The sequence below is a fragment of the Phalaenopsis equestris genome, unplaced genomic scaffold (assembly GCF_001263595.1).
Source record: "Phalaenopsis equestris unplaced genomic scaffold, ASM126359v1 Scaffold000692, whole genome shotgun sequence".
Taxonomy (NCBI): domain Eukaryota; kingdom Viridiplantae; phylum Streptophyta; class Magnoliopsida; order Asparagales; family Orchidaceae; genus Phalaenopsis; species Phalaenopsis equestris.
Window position 1 is genome coordinate 12,777 of NW_018165132.1, and position 12,144 is coordinate 24,920.

At 35.2% G+C, this 12,144-nt stretch overlaps 1 protein-coding gene across 1 annotated transcript in view; it reads left to right on the forward strand.

Moving 5' to 3' along the window:
* The first annotated feature begins 796 nt into the window (after nt 1-796).
* LOC110030281 overlaps nt 797-12,144 on the forward strand; it is a 13,133-nt gene continuing 1,785 nt past the window's right edge. Inside the window, exon 1 of the mRNA XM_020732918.1 lies at nt 797-1,131. Coding sequence (XP_020588577.1) covers nt 980-1,131 — 152 coding nt within the window. The 5' untranslated portion in view covers nt 797-979. The remainder of the gene's footprint in view (nt 1,132-12,144) is intronic.

The window sequence follows — 12,144 nt, forward strand, 5'->3', positions numbered from 1 at the left end:
AAGCCGCCGTTGCAGAAGACAATGGGCATAGAACAATAGAACAGTAACCCTAGCTGCTTAAATACCGTGATTCCCGCGCTCCAATATGCGTAACTCGCTGTTACATCGCAGTTATATCAACATTACATGTGCATTTCCAGTGTACATGGACATTACAATCGGGTTACACGGACATTACATTCGGGTTACACGCATGGTACAGTCTCTAGGTTACACCAGTGTTATATGTAATGTACTTTCAGTGTACATCCTGGTGAGTCACCGCGAAGTTACAGGGATTTTACTTTGAAACTTACACCGGGGTTACATCCCGTGTACACGTGCAATCGGATGTTACACCGAATGTACAAAAAGAGTACACGTGGATTACAAGGGCGTTACCGCGGAACTTACACCGGGGTTACATCCTTTGTGACAGCGAATATTACACCGGGGTTATATAGGGCTTACAAGCGCGGTACATGGGGGTGACAGCGGAGATTACACCGGTGTTACATAGGGCTTACAAGCGCGTTACAGGGGTGGATAGCGGAGATTACATCGGGATTACATGGAGGTTACAATAACGGGTCGGGTCGACGGGTCACGCACAGTAAAAGGTATATTTGTATTACGTGAAACTGACGTGTCTTCCACTGATTGGCTGTCGCACCCAGCGCTGCTTGCCTCTTATGTATCCAAATTTTTTCCAGTCGGCGGAGGCCACATTGAAAATTTTTTCTTTATTTTGTCCAAAATGACGCCTGGCAAGATTTAGGTTAAATCCAGCTGCTCTAGATCCGTTGCCAGATAAATCTTGCTCTAGATCCGTTGCCAGACAGGAATTACCGGTCGATCGCCATTCTTTGTAGGGTTTACAATCAGCCGAGCCTTACCGTAAAGTTTTTCCATCAACAGAAGTACCGTGTTCCGTTGTTTTGCAAATTTGATATATCATCAGACGAGCATCTTGAGGCTTTAATAAGTTGCGCCCGCGCTCATGGCGCTTACCAATTTCATCCTTACAGTGGCGGCTGTAAGCGCTGCCGTCCTCCTCTTACGCAGCGACGTCAAGCAGTCGGCGGTTATTTTCCGGCGAAATATGCGCCACATCAGGAACTGGCTAGAGGAGGAATCTGCCTCGGCCGCCAAGTAAGCTTTATTATCCTCTTCATACGCATTGCTTTTTCTCGTTTCTCTGTTGGTATCCGTTTTACTGAAGCAAAAAACTGTGTTTTGCCACTCTTAGGGGAAGAATTTGATGGGTTTGGCTGTTGTTTTCTTGAGGGGACGAAGCAACTTCACTTTTGAGCTCGTGATACTGCCCTTGCGTGCTTAACCCTTGGAGAACTGGAAAATACTTGTTGTTCTTAGTTTTGGGCAAATAAATTTATTAAAGGGAAAAATAATAATAATAAAAACTTTTAGAATTGAAAGAATACAAAAAATAAATTTCAGGCCGAGCATTTGCCCACTTTTACATAAACATGTGTTTGTCCCTGATTATGCACAATAGCTTGCGTTTAGTCAAGTAACATTTATCACATGCAACTTTGATTTTTCTGTTTTGCATGATTACTTCTCATCTGGCACCACCATCCTTATTGATGATAAAAATGTGGATAAGTGATAGGATATATGTGAGAAGAGGAGCTCTACCTTTCAAGAAAGTTATAAATTCTCTCTCACCCTCTCTCTCTCTCTCTCACTCACTCACTCATGAGGTTTTGATGTTATGACCCTCAAGTTCATTTTGAATAGTGATTTGCACAATTATGTTGCCTTTTAAGATTGTTCAAATGTGTCACAATGGATGGTTCCAACTACATGTGAAGATAGTTGTAATTTCTACCTTAGGGGCAGCATGTAACAAATTTAACGTAAGATTTTGAGTAAGATTTAACTTAAATATTGTTAAATGGTTAAAAAGATGAAAATAAATCTTGCAAGTTTCTAAATCCCGATTTACCACCGTTTTGGCCTAAATATGGGATTTACTAAATCCTCTAACTTGGGAAACTTAAGTGATTTAGACAAATATGAGTTCTCCATGTGCCTGTTTTGCTTCTTTTTCTTCTATGGTTTTGGCTAGGAGTAGAAGGGTGAGAAAGGCGAGGGTTTTGAATATTGTAATCATGTTGATGTCTAGACTACTAAGCTTGCATCGTGACTTAGACACTTTATTTTTTTTTTTTTGGCTATTTTGCATAAAGAAAAGGGGGCAGGGAGAAGGGGTGAGGGAGGAGAGTGTTTTAGTTTGCTAAGGTAAATTTATAATTTAAAATTTTAAATTAATTTAATAATTAGGGCTAATTATCTAAAGAGATATTAAGTTAATCAAATTAAGGATTTGTATGATTAATTTTTCTTAGAATATTGTATGAATTATGTTGATTACATAATTATTTAGATGTTTAATTATATTTATGAATTTTTAAATGATTGTTTATTTTAATTAAAATTCAAAATTATTGATTAATTAATTAATTAATTAATATTTATATAACTAATTTATTATTACTTAGGTTAATGAAATTATAATTGTTGATTACTTAATTTGATAAATAACTTATTAATTATTAAGCAATCGTTGATTAATTGATGATTAATTACACAATTAAAATATTATGTTATCTTTATTGTAGTTTTGTTATTTAATTAATAATAAATTATTAAGTACTAATTAATTATTATAAAAAAACTGAATAGCAATAAAGTACTTTAATAAATTATTTGTTTATAAATAATATAATAAAAATGATAAAATATTCAATTAAATTGAACTAATTTCTTTAAAAACTAAACTAAAGAGTTTCACAAGATTTAATCATATTTAACATATGCATGCCAAATAGTTTATGAGATTTAACCACCTCTAGATTTACTAAATATGGATTTACAAGATTTATTAAATCTACTTGTGTTAAATCCCAGAAGTTGCCAAATAGCCTCTTATCTTTTTTATTTAATTTAATAAAATTTATAACTATTTCAATATCTGATGGCATAGATATGTAATTTTATAATAAAAAATCTCAGCTACATGTATTTTTTTAGAAAGACAATCTTAAAGTTGCAACATTATGAATTTTGCATTGGCAATATGATCTAGAGACCTTGTTTCTTACATATTTTTTTCCATTCACTTCTTGTCGGTTTCTTATCTACCTCAAGCTCATCCAGTAATATTTGAATCATGGATTACCAAAGGGACACCATAGCATATGCGACATTGTTATGGATACTTGGATCCTTAATATCCAAAAACAACCCCTTTACTCCATATTTCAAAGGCAAAGACTTCTACTTTGTCTACCTTCATCATTCCCCTTTTATCCTAACACTTAACGCACGAACAATCTCTTACTCCAGAGTTCAGAGGCAAGCACCTCCATTCATGTCAATGGCACATGACATGCTCAAGTGCACGCTTGGCACTACCAATGCAGTGTGGCATGACACATCAAAATGGCTCATATCGTTTGCGCCATGCATGGACAGTGACACATGGCACATTGCCTCTATGACACGCTAAGTTGATGTATATATATATATATATATATATATAATTTTTTTTTGAAAGCCCAAAAAGGCTAATATGTTAAATAGAAAGATACAGATACAATGTGTGGGAGAGCCCAAGCATGACACCCTGCCCACACAAAAACCACAAATAGTTCCAAAACTAGAAAAAAATAAAATAATACATTAGATACTTAAATAAAAAGCCTAACAACATCGTAATACATAGTATCAGGTGGCTAGAGAGCGACCCAATTTGGTCTTGCCTCTGCCTCTAGTCCTAGGGGCGGAGCAAGCTAATAAGCTGGTAAGATGATCGTCATTGCCAGTAGAAACCAACCAATATATCATCCAATATGTTCCCGAGCTGGAGTCGGTCTCCATTATTCTTCTTCCACTTAGAATAGACCTGTCATTTCTCATCCGAAGAATTAGTCTGATGGGGTGGTAGAGCTGAAACAGAAGGAATACCAACCGTAGTACCCACAATAAGTTCTACTATATGTGAAGTATGAGGTGTCTTTACACCAGATACTTCCTGAAGAAGTGGAGCTACGAGGTTCTCCTAATTATTAGTCTGGACACTATCATTTGTCAGCATCACATCACTCACAGTAACAGTAACAACAGTGTCAGGGGGAGTCCTGAGGGACAATAGATATCTCTTGTCTGGTAGTATCCTCTACAGATGGAACTAAAATGTCTAGAGAAGTGGGGTTCGACCCATCCTTATTCACTTGAACATTAAATTTCAAATTTGTATGAAACTTGTGGCATTTATCAAGGACATGACCAAACATCTTATAGTGGGTACAATATGGGGGTCTGTGCTCCATGACGATTTGTTGTCAATAACCATTATGGGTTGTGCCCAGCCAGACTTCAATAACATCAGGTAAAGTAATACTACAAGTATTCTGACCACCAAGGGTCTGGATCGGCTGAAAGTAGACAAATATAGTTAAAAGACCCTCTTTGATGACTCCAAAAGAATAGGGAACCTGATGGTGAAAAAAATGCAGCTTGAGACCAGGTAAGCTAAACCATACCGGTACAGTGGGAGTTTCAGGGAGTTTCATGATTTGATTTGGATCGAAATCAGGAGACCACTTGAGTAGTTTCATAGGTTTACCAGCGATGTTAAGATATTTTCTGGAGAAAATCCGAGTGTAGTCCTTAGACACGGTTAACTGAATCAATACATGTCTCCCATACATGAGCCTCACTTTTCACTTTTCACTTTCCACTTTCCTGTTAATTTGAGGTCATAAAAAATTTTCCTGATAATTTCTATAGATGGGTGTCCCTACTGAAATTTTCCAATAAGAGCAAATTTGAATTTGTCAGTCAGCGTTGAAATTTTTGACGTGGAGAAAAAAAGTGTTGTCTTCTCACTTTTTTTGCTTGCATTTTTAATAAAGGGACAGTCGCCTGTACCATCACGATGCTCCGTATAACTTGAAGGTAAGATAAACGTCGTCTCCTCCTGAGAATTACCCACCATGTGGGCAAAGGAGGAGGTTTTGTCAGGTTCAACTGAAGAAGGAGGCTCCATCACAGCAAAGAAAAGTCCTGCAAGTCGGTCAGAGGCAAAAAAGACAAGCTGAATAGCTGCGCAGGAACCGTAGATGAAATGCGCAGAAGACAAAAAACAGGGCACGAAGTCACAGCTCGGCAGAAACCACGGCTCGATCCGCGTAGAAAAGAACTGCAGAAGGCTAGCTGGAAGGCATGAAGGAGGAGACCACCAAACCACAGAATTAGACTTCGAAGCCCTTTGTCGTTTGGCGCGAGAAAGAAGATGACGATTCCTCATCGTCGTCGAGTGCGGGAAACAACGTCATCATCGTTGAGTGCGGGAAACCTCGCCGTCGAGTCAATCAAACCAGGGTTTCGCCATCGGGCACACATATATATATATATGATGATTATTTGGATGATGAGTTCAATCTCTTCTGAAAACATCTGATTTGAAAATAAAAGTATAATATTTTAAATTATCAAACATTAAGGTGCTGAGTACATGCACTTAAGAATTATTATTTTTTATTATCTTGATGTTTTACCTTTTCGTTTAATGGTTGTTTATAGTTAGCTGCATTTTATTTATAATAATTTAATAATTTGCACTATTGTGCCACGCCTTACGCTATATGCTATTACTTAAAAGGGAATTTTGCGCTAAGATGTGTCATTTGGCAGTGACAAGTATGGACAACTTTCATTTGACTACTCCCCATTACTTCCCCTCTCCTGGTTCTCCCAATACCTCTGTCCAAATAGAGTCCACATAGAATTTCTTCTGCCCTTACCCACCCTACTTTCTCTATAAGTGCTCCTTAGAGTTTGGTGGAGTTATCACAGTGAGTATTGCTACACTCTCCAAGAAAGCCTACACAAAAGTGCATTTGTGATCCACTTCCTTAGGTGGGACCTATAAAATTAGTGTGTTTCACACTTTTTCCTTGGGAGGCCAACCTAATCAAAAGTGTATGTGGCTTGTGCTTAAATGTTGTTTTTTTTTTCTATGTATTGTCATACTCTGGTAGAATGCTTCATGCGCGTGCCTATCTTTAACCATAATTTGCTTAAGTTCTCCTCTTCCGTTTATTTGATCTCTTTTAACATGATGAATTAAGAAGTTAGTTGTCAAGCTGTTTTTTTTTTTTATGGACTAGGTCCTAAAATGAAAGCTGCATTCTGCCCATTAGTAACAGGAAATGCTCAAGCCCCCCCCCACCACACAGATGCTCAACTGCTCGATTACCCTTTTTAAATAGCAATTGAAACACAAATATGGTTGCCATTAGTATAATTTGGTGAGCGTACAATCCAAAAACAAGAGTTTACATCTTATCTGTGCTTGAACATAATTAGTTAAGGATCTCCTTTCTCATCTATTTGGTTGTTCCCTCTTATCAGCAGCTTGAACAAAAGAATGGTTACCATATTGCTCAAGGGAATAATATATTGATACTTATGCTATTGGCTTGAGCCTGCTCATCCTTTACCAGAAATACTTCAAGTTTTCCTTCCATGTTTGTCATGTGTTGCCATTGCCATATATTGTCAGAGCTGAAGTGAGAATTTTTGTTGCCATGCTTCTCATTTGAAGAGTATCGCCATTGTTTCGTTTGCCTCTATCACAAGTCATCTTGTCATGCCTTTATTTGTTTCAAAATTTCTCAACACTTTTTAGACAACCACTAGGCAAAAACTGAAACCATGACCAAATGTTGGAGGACCGAACCCATGTATGTGGCAAAATATGGGAATGACTTGTGGCTAGGGGGGGAAGGCCCAACACGAATATCTATTTCAGTAGAGCGTATGATGTCGATGGCCCGAGGTAGAGCACTCAATGGGCTAGGGTGGCCCCCATTTCGCTTGACCAACCCCAGGGAAACTCCGAATACAGGCCGTCATCGTTTGTACAGACAGACTTCTTGGGTGCTAAGATCCAAAGTCGAGAGGGAAACAGCCCAGATCGTACGCTAAGGTCCCTAAGCAATCACTTAGTGGAAAAGGAAGTGATCGAGCGATGACAACCAGGAGGTGGGCTTGGAAGCAGCCATCCTTTGAAGAAAGCGTAATAGCTCACTGGTCTAGCTCCATGGCACCGAAAATGTCTCAGGGCTCAAGTGATTCACCGAAGCGACGAGACCTTGAAAGCTGCTTTTTCAAGTGTCAGTAGCGGGACGTTCTGTCAATCGGGGAAGGTTTTTGGTGACAACACCTGGAGATATCAGAAGTGAGAATGCTGACATGAGTAACGAGAAATCCTGTGAAAAACACGATCGCCTGGCAGTGGAAGGCTTTCTGCGTTCAGTCAATCTACGCAGAGTGAATCGGTCCCTAAGGAACCCCCGAAAGGGCTGCCGTCCGATGGGTACACGAAAGTGACGAAGTTGCTTTGACTACTGAACCATGCCTGTCTGTTGGAGCGAATTGGATGATCGGGCCGAGGGCTGCCATAACTTACACATAACCTGGATTATCTCTCATTTTTTCTCATTATCATCTTTACTTAATATCCTTTAACACAATTTTAACATTGCTAGAAATTGTGTTAGATAATAGCATCTTAAATCTTAATGACTATAAATATTTAAGGCATGCATAATTTTTACTTGAACATGTGTGTAAAATATATAAAATAATCATGTGTTGTGTGCTTGCCATTTCATATATTTTTCTAGATTTTTTTGCATTACCAATACGTGGGACTACAGGTTGCAAATTTCTGAGTTCACCTTATTGATTTGCAGATAAATTTTCCAATGCATCTCATTTTTGGGCTAATTAATGCCTACTCAAACTATGTTTATTAAGTTTATTTTTTTGTGAAAACCATATGTTTTATATCCTTCACATCACTGCACTTTGTATGCATCATCAATGAACTCAATGAGATTTGAGGAATCCTTTATCATTTATTCTATTTTGATTGTTTCCCTGGTTTAGTTCCCTCTTAAACTTGAAAGAAATGCTTTCTTTGATTTTTCATAAAACCAGGATAGTAATATTCCAGTTCAGTAGGAAAGATTTTAAATTTTACAAGAGGAACTATAGGATCAAGTAGTCAGAGAATGTAAACTTTGTTGAGCATACAGTCCAAGCCAGGATATATTTTTTGAAGAGATAAAATATTCATAAAATGAAAAATAAAATTTTCAAACCTCATAAGATCTAGTTGCAACACTTGTTTACTATGCATCACATTCTTGCACATGTATTCACAATAAAATTTACACAGGAAATAGTCTATGTGGGAAATGCTTTGCTTAAAAAAAACTCTTGATTTATCCGAGAAATGTGCTTTAAACCCCCATCTCATTGAGTACCCTTTTATATGACTTTGTGAGACATGGAAATTCACTTTTTGGCACCATGGTTGTATCAAGTGAAGCCTTAGCTTCCATATGTAATATCAACCTGGGGCCTGCCATTTTATTTTGGATTCATTGGTCAAGATTTGAGAGGTTCAGATGGTTTAGCAATCTGGTTGGTTTTCTATAAGCGGCCCATCCTTCACAGCCAGTGGTTTTGTTGATTGATGTGATTGGATTGTATCACAAAATTGAGCTTTTTTCTAATGATATGATGGCTGAGGTTAGGATTGATTATCTATAACTTTTAGAATGTTTGTTTCATTCGTGGAATATTGATTTACTATAGAAGATGGTGCATTTTATTGGTTTGGGTGCTTTTGGGTCACCAAACTCTTAAGTTCAATTTTATTTGAATTTTTTTTTGGGCAATTTTGATTTATTCTCTTGTTTTTCTTCCGTTGCCTTATATTAATAGTTTATATTAATTGAAAGGTACTTGTGCTCTGCCTTGGAAGCCATTTTATATGATTGGATATTAATTTTAATGATACCCCTTACATATCTATAAATGATCATCACACTAACACTTATTTCCCCATCTACTACAAATATGCATTATTTATTTAGATTTTCCACTGCAACTCTTCGTTGATTGTGATTGCTAGTGAAGAAAGGAGCGTTTTACATGGTTGCGCTCATTTTGAATTTGATGAGCCATTGTTATGTTGGCCAATTGTATGTGATAAAAATATTCTCAATGAGATTCAATTGTTCTTTCATTAGTAATGAATGCCATTTATGTGAAACTCCCTTTTATAACCCTCGTGCAACCTAACCCTATTTTGATTTTGATCCAAATGATGCTCAGTGATTTCTTGACATTGTTTGCTGATCTATGGTTTTTGCATGCAGATCATTCTTTTTGCTTCTATTGTTGGTATTCCACCTGGATGGGCTTTTGCCTAGCTTCTGTTTGCGGGTCTGTCACTTTGATTTATATTTGAAGTTCGCTTCTATTTGATTAAAATTGCATTTTAGATGGGATGCGTTAGTGATCCTTACCTAGCTTCTCGCTGTGTTGTTGCATTGTATGATTTCTGCCTCTAAGGTTTAGAGGATTTGCATTCCTGATTTGATCTCAGCAATTGCTTATATTGATTATAAATATGGATTCTTATAGATGTCAAAAAAATAGTTCCAATAATATATTTTCTTTGAGTTAATTTGTTTTCTCTACATGCTTAAGAGCTAGTTTTATGTAATTCTTTCTAGCATGATGCAATTCGTGACTACTAACTTCTGGTGGGGCGTTATCTCCTTGTACTAGTGTAAGCCCTAGATTGCTATTTTGGTGACTGCTTTTCTCTTTTTCTATTATATATTTTTAGTTATTCTTCTATCCATGTAACTGGATTTTCTTAAAACTCATACAATTTGTATTTTTTAAATTGTGTGAGTTTCGAATTGGTGTGTGATTCTTCGTGATATTGAATTTCTAAGAGAAATTTTTATTAGATGGCCATTAACTTATCATTTTTGTAAAATTTTTGTGTTTTTTAATTTTCATTAAAAGAAATTAATCTGTTAAATTAAGAGTTCTATGCTTTAGAGAGCAACAGAGCCAAACGAGGTGTGTTTATTTAATGTCTTTATAAAGCAAGATTATTTTTGTGGTGATGTCTGTACGAAACAAGCTTGTTTTATTCTACACATTAAGGAGCAACAAGTTAAACAAATAAGAGATAAATAAATGCTTGCTCTGCAGTTTGGCTCACTTTTTGGGAGCCATTGGCTCTTTTTTGTTCCAATATGCGTGACTAGAACTTATTATTAATGAATAAGTCAATTTCTTGCAATTACCCATATTGAATGACCTGTAAAGGGAAATGCAGCAAAGCATGCATTTGAAATTGATCGATTTGTGATGAATTATTTGAATTTTTGTATTTTAGCTGCCATCATTATCCCTAGCCTTATCCCAACTATTTGGGATTTTTTATAAATTTTTTATTTTTCATTCAATTCTATTTAGTGGAACATAAGATGTTTAATCTATTATTTGCTAATATTTTATACAAATTCTATCTATATTATTTTAGGTTTGCTCATTTTTCTTATTAATCATTCAACATTATTTTTTTTCTACTTAATTAATAGGTGCGTTTTTTAATTCTTCATTATACTTTTTTCCAACCACTTTGTTGTTATTTTTTCTTAATTTTTTCTCTAGGTTTTTCAGGCATTAAGATTAATATTCGCATTTCTAGGGATTTTTTATTTTTTTTTGCTACCCACTCATTTTTAGATAACATAGTTTGGCTGTATGAAAATAAAATTTGTCTTGAAGTTTCCATATTGTTCTCCTATTGCATAACACTCTTGAAACATTTATTTTAGCCACATAGTATTAACTAGTGTTATTAGAAGTGAGCTTTAAAGTCTGTTTCAGGAGTGAAAATTAGTGATGCACTGGATGTATGCAAGGATTTCTTGCAAAGCTGAAGCTCAGAGTAAAATGCATGCATTCTGCAACTTTATCCCATCACATTGAAGCGCTGCACTTTTAGCTTTGGATCAGAACAAAATAATAGTTTTGATTTCATGTATTTGGCGTACTAATATTCACTTTCCTCATTAATTGTTGTAATCATTGAACCGTTGCTTGTTGCTTTTCCATTCTCTTCATTTGGAGCTAGTCGCTTCTTAGTGTTTCTGTTCTCGGTGAGCTCACTAACCAGTTTTTAATATACTTATCGCTGATTATTGCTGCTGGCACTAATACATTCTTGCTAACAAGCGTCTTGTGAACTTTTTTTCAGGTGTATCTTCTCTAAACTACTCCACGTCATCTTTACTCTCTATTTTATTGTTCATGCTGTCTTTATCCATGGTCTCTAACTAGCCTAACTAGCCTCTTAGGGTCTATTGGGGATCAATTTTTTTTATTTATTGTTTTTATTTTTGCTTTTTTTTAAAATAGTTTTGGTGTATTTTGCATATGTTTTTATTTTTTTCTTAACAAATCATTTAAGAACACACAAAACTTAATATTCTTAAAACCGGATGATTTGTTTTGAACATATTTTATATGTTTCATTTTAAATCAAAATATAAACCAAATAAAATTGAACTAAATAATAGAAAAACAAAAAGAATTGATCTTAAATAGCCTATTAATCTCATGAATATTCTTGTTTCTTAAGTATTTTTTTATAATTTCATATTTATATATTTGATTATTATTTTGGCTTTCAAAATGTTAAAAATTACTATTATTGAATGTAGTATTATATTTGCCAAAAATTTCTAGTTATTGTGACTTAATTTCGGTTAATTAATTAATATTTGTATGCACATAATATATGTAGTTTTGATATGCTAATCATGTACATTATATTTAATAAAAGTTGGTTTTTTAGAATTTTGTGCATTGAAGCAAAAGGGAATCCGTGTGTGCATTTTAAAAACACTAGTATTAATTCGAAAATTGATATTATCATTGCTCGTGGTTTTTTATAATTTGATTCATGATACTCGAATTTATAACACCTAAGTATCATTTGATCTTCTAGTACAATTGATTTAATTTCATAACGACTAAAATTGCATGTGGTATACACACACACATGATTTTGTTTATTTTATTAGTTTTAATCCCTTTATTTACTAAATATTTTTTTACTTGTTCAATCGTTTAATCTTTTTCAATAAAATTGTCTCATCTATAAGAAGTATGCCATCTATGGAAAGCATAAATTAAGCCACTTCTTGATCCTTTTTGAGTATCTTCATAAATAAATATATATATATA